This window comes from Hemiscyllium ocellatum, chromosome 3 (assembly GCF_020745735.1).
Source record: "Hemiscyllium ocellatum isolate sHemOce1 chromosome 3, sHemOce1.pat.X.cur, whole genome shotgun sequence".
Classification (NCBI taxonomy): Eukaryota; Metazoa; Chordata; class Chondrichthyes; order Orectolobiformes; family Hemiscylliidae; genus Hemiscyllium; species Hemiscyllium ocellatum.
Genome location: NC_083403.1, coordinates 32,941,224 through 32,953,511, shown reverse-complemented (window position 1 = coordinate 32,953,511; position 12,288 = coordinate 32,941,224). Strand labels below are relative to the sequence as shown.

General features: G+C 38.1%; 1 protein-coding gene across 3 annotated transcripts in view; it reads left to right on the top strand.

Annotated features, from left to right (window-relative positions):
- Positions 1 to 12,288, top strand: part of crybg1a (crystallin beta-gamma domain containing 1a) — a 226,341-nt gene that overhangs the window by 212,211 nt on the left and 1,842 nt on the right. For all 3 annotated transcript variants that reach the window (XM_060849434.1, XM_060849426.1, XM_060849442.1), the window contains 4 exons: positions 2,271 to 2,410; positions 3,365 to 3,488; positions 5,014 to 5,172; positions 7,199 to 7,361. In XM_060849434.1, coding sequence (XP_060705417.1) covers positions 2,271 to 2,410; positions 3,365 to 3,488; positions 5,014 to 5,172; positions 7,199 to 7,361 — 586 coding nt within the window. The remainder of the gene's footprint in view (positions 1 to 2,270; positions 2,411 to 3,364; positions 3,489 to 5,013; positions 5,173 to 7,198; positions 7,362 to 12,288) is intronic.

Below are 12,288 nucleotides of genomic sequence, written 5' to 3'. Positions count from 1 at the left end.
TAATGTGACAACCAGAACTGTACACAGTATTCTAAATGCGGCCAAACCAACGTCCTGTACAATTTTAACATGACTTGCCAGCTCTTATACCCATCCAATGAAGGCAAACATACTATATGCATTCTTGACCACTCTATCCACCTATGCAGCAACCTTCACATACAATGGACCTGCACTCTCAGACCTCTCTGCCCATCAACTGTTCCCACGGCTCTTTCATTCATTGTATAATTTGCTCTAAAATTACTCTTGCCTAAATGCATCACCTCACATTTGTCTGGATTGAAATCAATCTGCCACTTTTCCGCCCAACTCTCCAACCTATCTATATCCTCCTGTATTCTTTCACAGTCCCTTAGGCTTTCTGCTACTCCACTAATCTTCGGGTCATCTACAAACTTGCTTATCATAGCAACAGTGCCCCTTTCCAGATCATTTATGTATATTACAAACAACAGTGGCCCCAACACTGAGCCCTGCGGAACACCACTGGTCACCTTTCTCCATTTTGAGAAACTCCCTTCAACTACTACTCTTCCTCTCCTGTTGCTCAACCAGTTCTTTATCCAACTAGCTAGAACACCCTGCACACCATGTGACTTCACTTTCTCCATTAGTCTACCATGGGGAATCTTCTCAAATGCCTTACTAAAGTCCATGTTTATGACATCAACAGCCCTTCCTTCCTTCTATCAACTCATAGAACTCTATTAAGTTGGTAAGGCACGATCTCCCCTGCACAAAACCATGTTGCCTATCACTGATAAGCCCATTCATTTCTAAAAATAAATAGATGCTATCCCTCAGTACCTTCTCCAGCAACTTTCCCACCACTGACATCAGGCTCACTGGTCTGTATAGCCTTCTTGTACAGGGAGACAACATGAGCAACCTTCCAGTCCTCTGGCACCTCACCTGTATTTGAGGATGTCACAAAGACATCTGTAAGGGCCCCTGCTATTTCCTCTCTCGCCTCCCTCAGCAACCTTGGATAGGTCTCATCTGGTCCTGGGGATTTGTCCACCTTAATAACCTCTAACCTTCCAACACATCTTCCCTACTTATGTCAACGTGATCCAGACTAATCAAACTTCTATCACTGATCTCAACATTCATCATGTTCCTCTCCTCAGTGAACACTGATGCAAAGTAATCATTCAGAATCTCACCCATTCTCTCAGGTTTGATACACAGCCTTCCTTCACTATCCTTTAGTGGACCAATCCTTTCTGTAGTTAAGACAGTGAGATAAAGTTTCTAATCCTGTTTGTCTCTGCTTAAGAACTGCCAGTTCTCAAGTTCTCCCACTTTCTGTTCTAAAGTTCTCAAAAACAAGGTTGCAGCATCTTTAATGAATTGTGAATGAACAGGCAGGGTCCATTTGACTCATTGTGCTTCTGCTATCACTTTGAAAGGGAGATCCAATCAATCCGACAGCCCCATCCATTCTGAAAATGTCCTCACTTTGAATATTTATACCCTTTTAGACAGTGCATGTCAAATAATAACATCTTGCTGCACAATTTCTTGAATCTCATCATATCACCTCTTGTTCTTTGCAAGTTATCTTAACTCTGTCTCTTCTAATTATTGACCTTTCTGTCACTGGAAAGATGCTGTATATCTCTGTGACTCCAAAAGGCATCTGGATGGGTACATGAATAGAAAGGGTTAAGAGGGATATGGGCTAAGTGCTGGTAAATGGGGCTAGGATAATTTAGTACATCTGGTCAGAATGGATGAGTTGGACCAAAGGGTCTGTTTCCATGTTGTACATCTCTATGACTATGACTCTATGTTCTTCTTACTCACTGTATCAAAACCCTTCATGATTTTGAGCACCTATGTTAAATTTCCCCTTATAGTCTCTGCTCAAAGAGAATTATCCCAGTTTGTCTAATCTTCTTGTGTAACTCTTTTTTGTCCATGGTACTATTCCAGTAAATCATCTTTGCATCCTCTCCAAGAGCTCAACATTCTTCTTTATAATATTGACCCCAAAGTTGGCTACAACATTCCAGAGGTGACCTAACCAGAACGATTAGTATATTTTCCTTGATTTTATGCACTATAGCTCTATTTATAAAACCATAGAACCCCTATATGTTTTCAACTTGTCAACTTTTAGCTTGTCCTACCACCAGCAAAGAGTTGTGTACAGACATCCAGGTCGGTCTGTGCCCCTTGTAGGATTGTACACTTTAGTGCATATTGCCTCTCCACATTCTGTCAGTCAAATATAATTCACACTTTTGTTTTTATTTCCATAGTGCTTCTCCATTCCAGGGATAATTCTCTTTGCACGGGAGAAATTTCAAGGAAAGAAAATTGAATTGGTTTCAGAAATGCAGAATCTGGCATTGCAAGGATACAATAATCACATTTTTTCTGTCAAAGTTAATGGTGGCACGTAAGTACATATTTGTCCCTAAATTATTTACTACACAGGATATTCTCTTAAAAAGATCTGTACTTGTGTTGGGAGACTGTCGTCCTATCTATTTCACATTTGCTATTACCAAATTATATTTAACTCTGTAGCTTCCATATTCTAATTAGGATTCACTTTATAAAAGGAGGAATTGATTCAAATTCCTTAAAATTAACTAATTTGTTCAATAAATATTGAACTGCACATATAGAGTCATAGAGATGTACAGTATAGAAACATTTGGTCCAACTCGTCCATGCAGACCAGATATCCAAAATAAATTTTGTCCTATTTTCCAGCACTTGGCACATATCTCTCTAAACCGTTCCTATTCATATACCCATCCAGATGCTTTTTAAATATAATTGTACCAGCCTCTACCATTTCTTCTGGCAACTCATTTCATACATGCACCATCCTCTGTGTGAAAATGTTGCCATTTTTAAATCTTTCTCCTTTCACCTTAAAGCTATGCCCTCTGGTTTTGGCCTCCCTCAACCTGGGTAAAAGACCTTGTCTATGTACCTTATCCATGTTTGGCAAATCTCCTATTTGATTACATCACTGACCATAAACTGGTAACTAAAACAAATGTTCGAAGTCCCAGATTGCGCAGAATATCTCGACAACACTGAATTGCTTAAGGACAGATCAGGGAGGATATGGCCTCTTGCTCCACAAATGAAACACGATTGGAGAGCTCAAATTGTGACCACAGGCATAAAAATAAGACCATCTCCTACAATATTAAACTTCTGACCTGAGAGATCCATTCCTTGTGGCATCACAACTATCAACATTGTGTCAGCTAAAGCGATTTTTAATGCAGTGGCTTGGAGTCCCACCTGCTCACTGTATCATTGTAGAACTACTCTGTGCTTAAGGATACTGCTGAAATGTATAAAATATTCCTTGATTTATTGTGCAAAACAGATGGGTGGCTTATGAACGCGGCAACTATCAAGGACGTCAAATTTTGCTCCAGCCCTGTCAGATACCCAACTGGCATCAACACACTGGATGGCACAGGATTGGATCGCTACGTCCTTTGCCTCAGGTCTGTACATGCATAGATAGAGAGATCTGTATGTGAAATTTAAAGTGCGAACCTGTTATTAATATCTCTGAGATAATCTTGTAGGTTGTTCCTCAAATCAAAAGTGAGTGACACCTGTTGGTAAAAGACTAAATTGATTGATAGTTCATGAAAAGTAATATCTATGAAAATAAGCAAATTCCATATTTCCTTCAATGTTTAGATGACATTTTCTTCATCTGCAATTATTTTTGAAAAGGCAGGAGAAGAGAAAATAGGTTTTCAAAATATTCATTCAATGTATGAGAGATTCTCTCAAAATATGTTCTTGAGATGGTCAACATTTTTGACAAGATATTTTCTTTTACTCTTCAGATTTTGTTGAACCAGCAGTATATTTTGGTTTTCATTACAGACTTCCAACTTGATTTCTGTTTGTTCTCCATATTGGATTGTTTTTGAAATTTTTTGGCAGTATATTTGCTTACTTATTTTGCATTTTCAAATGTGATTTGTATTGAGCTCTGTTAGTCCCTCTCTGGCATCAGCTGCAGTATATTTGTTTTGGTAGATGTGGATCAGATAGTTCTTAGCATTCCCTCTAATTTTCTTACTGGCTACACAGCCCTCTGAGGCCTGCATGCAGATGGACTTCTGAACCTTACTTGCGGGGATCATTTGGAGCAGTTGGACATGTGACCATGCAGCTTAGAGGTCACATTGATGGTCCTCCTGATTGGTGATTCTAGATCAAGGGGACATTATCTCAGAGGAAGGGGCAGGCCTCTGAGGTGAGAAATATTTTCTCTATTCTGAGTAGTGAGACTGAGAAATTGATTACACCAGAGGGCTTTGAAAGCTCTGACATTGAGCATGTTTCAAGACAAAATCAATAGATTTCTCTTTACAAATGATACCGTGGAATCTGAGGCAAATGGTATAAGACCAAAATGGTGCAAAGGGCAGATGATTAGTCATAATCTGACTGAATGAGGTAGTAGGTTTGATTGGCCCAAATGGCCTGTTGTTGCCTTTATTTCATATGTTTCTATAAATGTGCCAAATCCTTTCCTTTCTCACTTTCAAATAAGTAACCAATATTCACTGAGTATCTTCCAACGGCAGTAAAGGAAAAATTAGGAATTCTTCAAACAAGGAAAGGGAATTTCACAATTACATCAAGATGTACAATACTGGAATTTAAACCAGCTGTGAAAGGATTGTTGTTTAGTTACTAATGCCTACTACAATATTGCTTTAAAACTTTATAATGTTTAATTCAGCTTTTGTTTTTAAGAAGGCATTTATGTGAACTGTGGAAAGATAGAACACTCGTCTACTTCCTCTTCAGTTATTTCTGGCACAATTTGTGATTGCAATTCATGCAAATATAGCTGCTTACTTTCACATCTCTGGAAAAATAAAGTCCAAGTTTATAAAGTACTGCATGTATACAAAAGCCATGGCTTAAACGTGCCATAATCTAGAACAACAGAAAAACATATGGAAAACTATGTTACATTTACCAATTCTGTCTTCTTTACAGAGACGAGTGTATTTTAGGATACGAAACCAAGGTACTGGAACATTCATGACGTTTACTGGAGACTTGAATGAAATCCACATGGTGCGTGTGCAAGCTTTGGACAGCACAGGAATGGATGACCAAATTTGGTTCTATCAGGACGGATTTATCAAAACCAAGGTATTCAAAATATTGAGTCTAATAAAAGAAGATACTAGCCTAGCTTTTTCAATGTAGCTTCCTTCTGTATTATCTTTTAACTGATTTTTTTTTTGAAAATGGGAGACCTTGCGTCAAATTTCCAAATGCCAGCTGAGTCAGAACCTGCTGCAGATGTGATTTAAAATTCTGTTCTGGGAAGACATTGCAAGATTCTAACATCTCCAAGATAGCTTACAATTTCAAAAGTGCTGTCGGGGGTGGTGGACAATATTTTTTAGCTGATAGTACTTTTGGAAGAGTTAGATCCCAGAATGAAAAATGGCTTGCTGGATTTGTTTTTCTTTAGTTAACCCACGCGGTGGTTAGTCACTGACACATATTCACCTGAAGCTGCCAGTTTTCTTTACTGAAAGAACAGAAGTTCATTACATGAAAGAAGATTTAATAAAGACAAGCCTTTGAAATACAGAAGACCAATAGAAAGACCTTAAAACACAGAAACTATGTGTTTCCTGCCACTCTCCACGATAAAAAAATTGAAATACAGAGAAATTATATCTTGTATCTCAACACTTCAAATTTCTTCTTCACAGGCTCCTCACCTTTCCTTTTCCATGGATTGTGGAGGCAATTCAATGACATGAACTTCTCATAAATCTGAGAGCCTAAACTTCCTCAATTCTACTAAACTGCAGATTTCTCAAGAAACCCTCATGGTTTGGAAGTTTAACTGGAAGGACTCTTTAACTTTGAGGTTATTTATAAAAGAAAACAAATCACAGAACTAACCAAAGTTCATATCCCTCTATTTTGAAATCCAAATTTCAAAATTAAATTGCCTCCAATTAAAGGCTTATTTAGCTTTTTTTTGGGAACTTGTTAGTGAGGTGTCAAGGCTGAGGCTGCAATTTTTAAATTTGATTTCAGCAAATATAAGCAGTCTAGAGCATGTTATTACACAATTGTTGAATTCATGACGGGGAGATTTGAAAATTTGCTTGTATTATGCCAAGTGTTTTATAGGGGAGTTTTATCTCCTCCCACTCCCAAGTCCCAAAAATAATTCTACTTATTGGACAGCTACTTTTGTAAGGAGTAAAATATAATTGTCTTACAGAGATTTCCACTAGGGAAAGAAAAAAACTATATCATGTATGAATCGTATCTTTAACTGTTTACAATTATTAAATGAGGTTGCAAGATGTGCTTTGAGACATGAGCATAGGTTCAATATTTGTTGCCTTTCCCAACTCATCTTTGAGGAAGTGGTAATGAGTCACCTTCTGAACCAAAGCAGCCTGTCTGTGTACCCGCAAAGGATAGGAGTTCCAATATTTTTACCCTGTGATAGTGAAAGACTGGTAACGTAGTTCCAAGTCAGCATGATGTATGACTTGGAAGGCAACATTCAGAAAGTGTTGTTTCCTGGACTGTCATGCCCTTGTTCTTCGGGATGGAATGTGGTAAAGAAGGAATCTTGATGAGTTGCTTCAATACTTCATTCTGCCGTTACTGTGCACTGGCAGTGGATGGAAAGAATGTTCAAGTTGATGGGTAGGGTACTAATCAAGTGAGCAGGATGGTATTGTGGGAGCTGCATATATCCAGGCAAATATTCTATCAGACACCTGACTAATGTCTTTTGGATGATGGAAAGACTTTTAAGAGTAACTTTCCAATAAATGCCCAACCTCTGACTTTCTGTTGTGATCATGATACACAGTTGGTCCAATTTAGTCAATAAACCGAAAGAACTGCGGATGCTGGAAATCTGCAACACAAATAGGAATTGCTGAAAAATCTCAGCAGATCTGGCAGCTTCTGTGGATAGAAATCAGAGTTAACATTTCTGATCCAGTGACCTTTCTTCAGTACCCTTCTGGGTACTGGGCCAGTACAAAACACTGGGCCTGAAATATTAATTCTAATTTCTGTCCACAGAAGCATCCAGTCCTGCTGAATTTGTTTTGCAAGGTTTGTTTCCAATTTCTAACTCTAATTGATTTGCACTATTTTTCTATTTGCTTCTTGCTCTACCTCACAGATGGCAGACGATTGCTGCTTGGATGTGATTGGAAACTTTCTCGGTCCAAGTTCAAGGTTAGGAATCTCGATACAGGACAGCAAAGACGTTCATATCTGGAACGTCAGTTCAGATGGAGTCATACAGAGTGGAATAAGGACTGATCTAGTTATTGATATAAAAGGTGAGGTGTTGGTCTTTCATTCTTCTCTGTATTAATGGGATCAGTGTACTCAGCAACCACTAACCAGTACTTGTGTTGACATGATGTGTATAATGTTCAAGACAACATTAAAGAGAGATCCCTCCCCACAAGCTCCTTCCTCCACAGATGCTTCATGACTGCCTGAGCATTTCCAGCAATTACTGACCTCTGTTCTAAACCAATATTGAATGAGCAAAGTTTTAAGAAGAAGCATTTACTATTGATAGGTGATTCCAATGTAAAAGACCTGGTAGATTTATTGTGAGAAAGTATTCCCCTCACTCCCCATTCAATATTTGCTGTTTAGATATAGCAACACCAGCCAGATTCAAATATGTAACATAGGGGAATAGACACACAAGAACAGGTAAGATTGTGCTGCCTTCTTCCTTGATGGATATTTAGGAATAAGTTGGTCATTTCCTGGTGATTGTCCATACTTGAACAGGGTTTTAAAAACTTGGTTTCACAGTTGACCATGATGGGATTTGAAAATTGCTGACCTCATGCAAAATTGAATAGGATTGAATTTCAAGACTAAGAGTGGAAACAGTTTAAAAAGGGCACTCGCATGTAAAGTCCATTGTAGCAATTACATATATTGTATGAAAGATATTCAAATTATATACGATATGTTGCATTTTTCGACTGGGAAATTATATGCAATCATAAATTATTGGTATATTGGTGTTTAATTTGCTTAGCATAATCAAATTTGATGGCAGTAATACCTGATTCAGATGTTATCTCAACAATGATCACACTTATTTAACAAGAGCAAAATGCTGCAGATGCTGGAAATCTGAAATTTCATTCATACAGTGTCTTTAACACGATACAGATTCTTAACCGCAGTTCATAGGAGCATAAGCAAAACAAAAATGTCCGTCACATAAATATCAGGAAAGGGAACAAAGGCTCAACAAAAGGTTGTAAAAGGAGTGTCTTTGAAGGAAGAGAGGTTAGAACAGAGATCTAGTGAGGGAAATTCAGAGCTTAGGGCCGAGGTAACAATGGCGTAACCTTAATTATGGAACAGTAAAAACAGTGTATGTGAAATATCCAGAATTTGAAGAACAAAGAATTCTCATACGGTTGTAAGACCAGATAAGCTGATAAAGAAAAAGAGAGGCATGGCCATAGAGCATCTTGAACATAAGAATGAGAAGTTCAAAATCAAAGTGTTATTAGGCTGAAGTAACTGTAGATTAGAGAAGATGTGTGAATGGGATCGGTATGGATCTTATTTAAAGCTTGAATTGTAAATAATTGTGTGGTGCAAATATTAATTTAATGAATGTTTTAGAAGAACATCAGGTATATTTATGTATGATTTATAGCTTACTGGTAATGCATTAGCTGCTGAGACAGCAGATTGTGATTTCCAGTGTTCCTCCGGCAGACTGGATCAGAAAATCTAGCCTCTTTGTGAAGAGGAGTACGTGAAGGTATCTGCACTGTCTGATGTGCTGCTATTTGAGAGTAAAGTTAAACTGGGGCCAAGACTGTCAGCTCAAGTGAACGTAAAAGGTCCCAAGGCACCACTTTGAAGTCAATCAATGTATTTCCTTGTGTCCTGATCAATTCTTATTAAAGGTCAAGTGTGACCAAAATAAATTCTTCTCAATTTCATCCTAGATTTTTTTCAGGGTAATTAACCCATAGCCGATGCTCTGATTTTATAAGAGGAGAGGGTGAGGAGGCAGGCCCTAAATCTACTTTAGGTCGAATGGGGATCTAACTCTGTGCTGTTGATGATATTCTAAATCATATGCTAATTATATTGCAAACTCCTCTAACTACATCCTGCTGCCAACCAGATTGGTTAGAACTTGCAGTGTGAAAATTAATTTTGAAAGAAAGAAATGGGTGTGTGATGTCCTGAGGTCATTAAAAGCATGATATAAATCCAAGTTCTTGTCTTTCTTTCATAAACAGCAATATTCTTGCCAGGAATGTGTTAGAAAAAAATTGTCAACAGGTCACAAAATGTCATAGAGGTGTCAAGCCTTGGCATATTTTGCAGCTAATTATATTTGCATTATTATGAACCTTGCAGTTTTCCTAACCTATCAAAATGTATTTATTTCACAACTTTAAAATACTTCGTTCAGGTGATCTATATTTTAGAGGAAGGGACTTTGAGGTTTTTGAGCATTTAGCAGCAAAATATGATGTGGCGGTGCCAGTGTTGGAGTGGGATGGACAAAGTTAAAAATCACACAACATCAGGTTATAGTCCAACAGGTTTACTTCCAAGTAAACCTGTTCAACTTTCATTGTGTCAATCTAGGGTGGCCAAGCCTTCAGCTGCCTAGGCTGTAATCTAACTCCCCGCCACACTCCATTTTTTTAATGGTTATTCCTTAAAATGTAACACTATGACTGTATTTCTGCTCATCTTTCTAAATATTGTATCACTTTAATTAGCTTGGTGCCAAATTTTGTTTGGTGTCACTCCTGTGAAATGTATTTGTTAAAGGTGTTATACAAATGCAAAGTATTCACTTATCCATGAAATACTCATTGACCAATAAGCAGTCAGTGAGCACTGCACTTTTAAAGCTTTAATACTCATATTACAAAGTGTAAAATTCACAGCTTCATTTGGTTAGAAAAGTCAATATCAGGGCTTGGTTAGACATGCAGTTTACATGAGCTCTGAAGAATACTATGTGCTTGTTAACCCAGTCTATAAATTATTTAAATAGTGTTAGAAAACCCTTGTTCCAGTATACCATTTCACTACACAGACTGTTTACTAAGTAAAACTGACACAAACACTATTCCATCAATCACAGCATCATTTCTTTAGTGCTCTCAGAGCCTTTATCTTTGACAGTGTCTACCCTTTTAATAATTACTGCACGTGGTATTCCCAGAGTGTCTCCCATGCAGGCACTTAGCAAACCTGAGTTTGCTTAGATTCTGAAATCAGATGTTTTCAGACAAGTATGCCCATAGGTTGCCAGTGTGTCTGTTCACACTGAATTTCTAACATTGCTGAACTCGACACCTACAAATCAGAAGATTTTTCAGCCCCTTTAGACTTGTTCCTATATTTAATTAGATCACTATCTTAACTTCATCTCTCTGCATTAGTACCATAGTTGTTATAATGTTACCTAAAAACAATCTGTACATTGTGACGTGTAGCTGATAATTAAGGACAATATCTCTTTGAATCATATGGCACATTCTTGTCAGAAAAATTTTCATCAATATTTGTTTTGTCGGGACAAGCATAGTTTTACATTCTTATGGTACAAGTAATTTCAAATGTGCTTGTGATTCAAGTTTTAGGTATGCGGGTGGTAGTCATAGGGTGTGGAAAGTATTTTATCTGCTGGGCAGTCTCACTATGCAACAAGACTTTATTTCAAGCAATTAATTTTATTCAGATGTTTTATTTACTAAATGGCCATTGCTACATTTCATTCAGGTCAGATTTCAAATAAACATACCGAGCAAAATAGCGGGGCACAATTAATGTTAAATTCCCATCTTAAATGGCTCATTTGGAGTGCGGGTGAGGAGGAGAGCTGACCTCTGATCAGGCTATAGTAGTTACGCTGCTTCTTATCAAAGGAGGTACATTATATTAAAAATACTGTCTTGTCCTAGTGTTTGTAAACTATGTGCACAAACTTTATTTTTTTATTTAGCAAAAGCAAAAAATGTCTTTCTCATTTCCTGCTCCCAAAAAGCATCTTTCAGCATTGTTATAGTGGGAGTAAGTGTTGCCTTCATCCGTTCGGCCTGCCTCCATGAGGAGTGAGTGATGATTTGCACAAACATTTGCATTGCGCCCTGTACCTTTTTAAAATCAACATATTTTTAATTGGCTTGCTCAGAGATACTACAACACACCTCTAGAACAGGTGGGATTTGAACCTGAGCCTTCTGCCCTTGACGTTTCACAAATGTACATGCTTATGCTCCTTAAAAAAGTGCAGAGAGCAATTAGGGATGGACAAATACTGGTCTCGCCAGCCCACTCACATCGGAGAAGAATCAGAAAAGGCCATCTGTAGAGAACAAATTGCTTAGAGCAGCACAGTCTTTGTCTTGAAAATTTCAAAACTGAATTTGATCATCTAAAGCCATTTGTGGCTAAATCTGACATATTTAAAAAGGTGTTCAGAATATTTAGAATTATACACTGCAATTTTTATCAGCTATTTTTACTTTGAGGTGAAGTTTAACGAGTCCAGATTTTTTTTTGTTTTATCGCGAATAGTATGCTGCTCACCACCTAGGTTTGAAAATCTTCCCAAACTAACTGGATTGCAGAATCCCTGCAGGCAACAACGGCTTAAAGTGAGACAAACACAGAGAGGAGGAGCAAATGCTGGAGATCACTGCAGATGCTGGAATCTTTACTGACACCAAAGAAATGTTGGAGATCATAGTGGGTCAAGCAGCATCCATGGAGAGAGAGCAAGCTAACACTGAGTCTAAGTGACTCTTTAGAGCTGGTGTGAAGTGTGGAGGGGATAGCGTTTGTGCAATAGTTGGCAGGGGAGGGGGGCACAGGGGACTGTGAAAAGGGAAGGAATGGGAGTAGTTTCGCAATTTGAAGGTGCTGATTCATTGTTAAGTCCAGAAGGTTGCAATGTGCCTAGTCTGAAGATGAGATGTTGTTCTTCCAGCAAACACACAAAATGCTAGAAATCTAGTAGTATCTGCAGAGAGAAAATCAGATATTGGCTTCCAGTATGAAGAGTCCTACTAGAAGTCTGTAGAAGCTGCAAAGCCAGATCCACAAGCAATAGGATTAAGACTGCTGAAAGATATTTCACATAAGTCCCTACAGCCATGGGAGAGACATGAGGGTTCCATCAATCTCTCTAGGCTGGTCTTGAACAACCGGCAACAAGATAGCACCAAGCTGATGCTACAGATT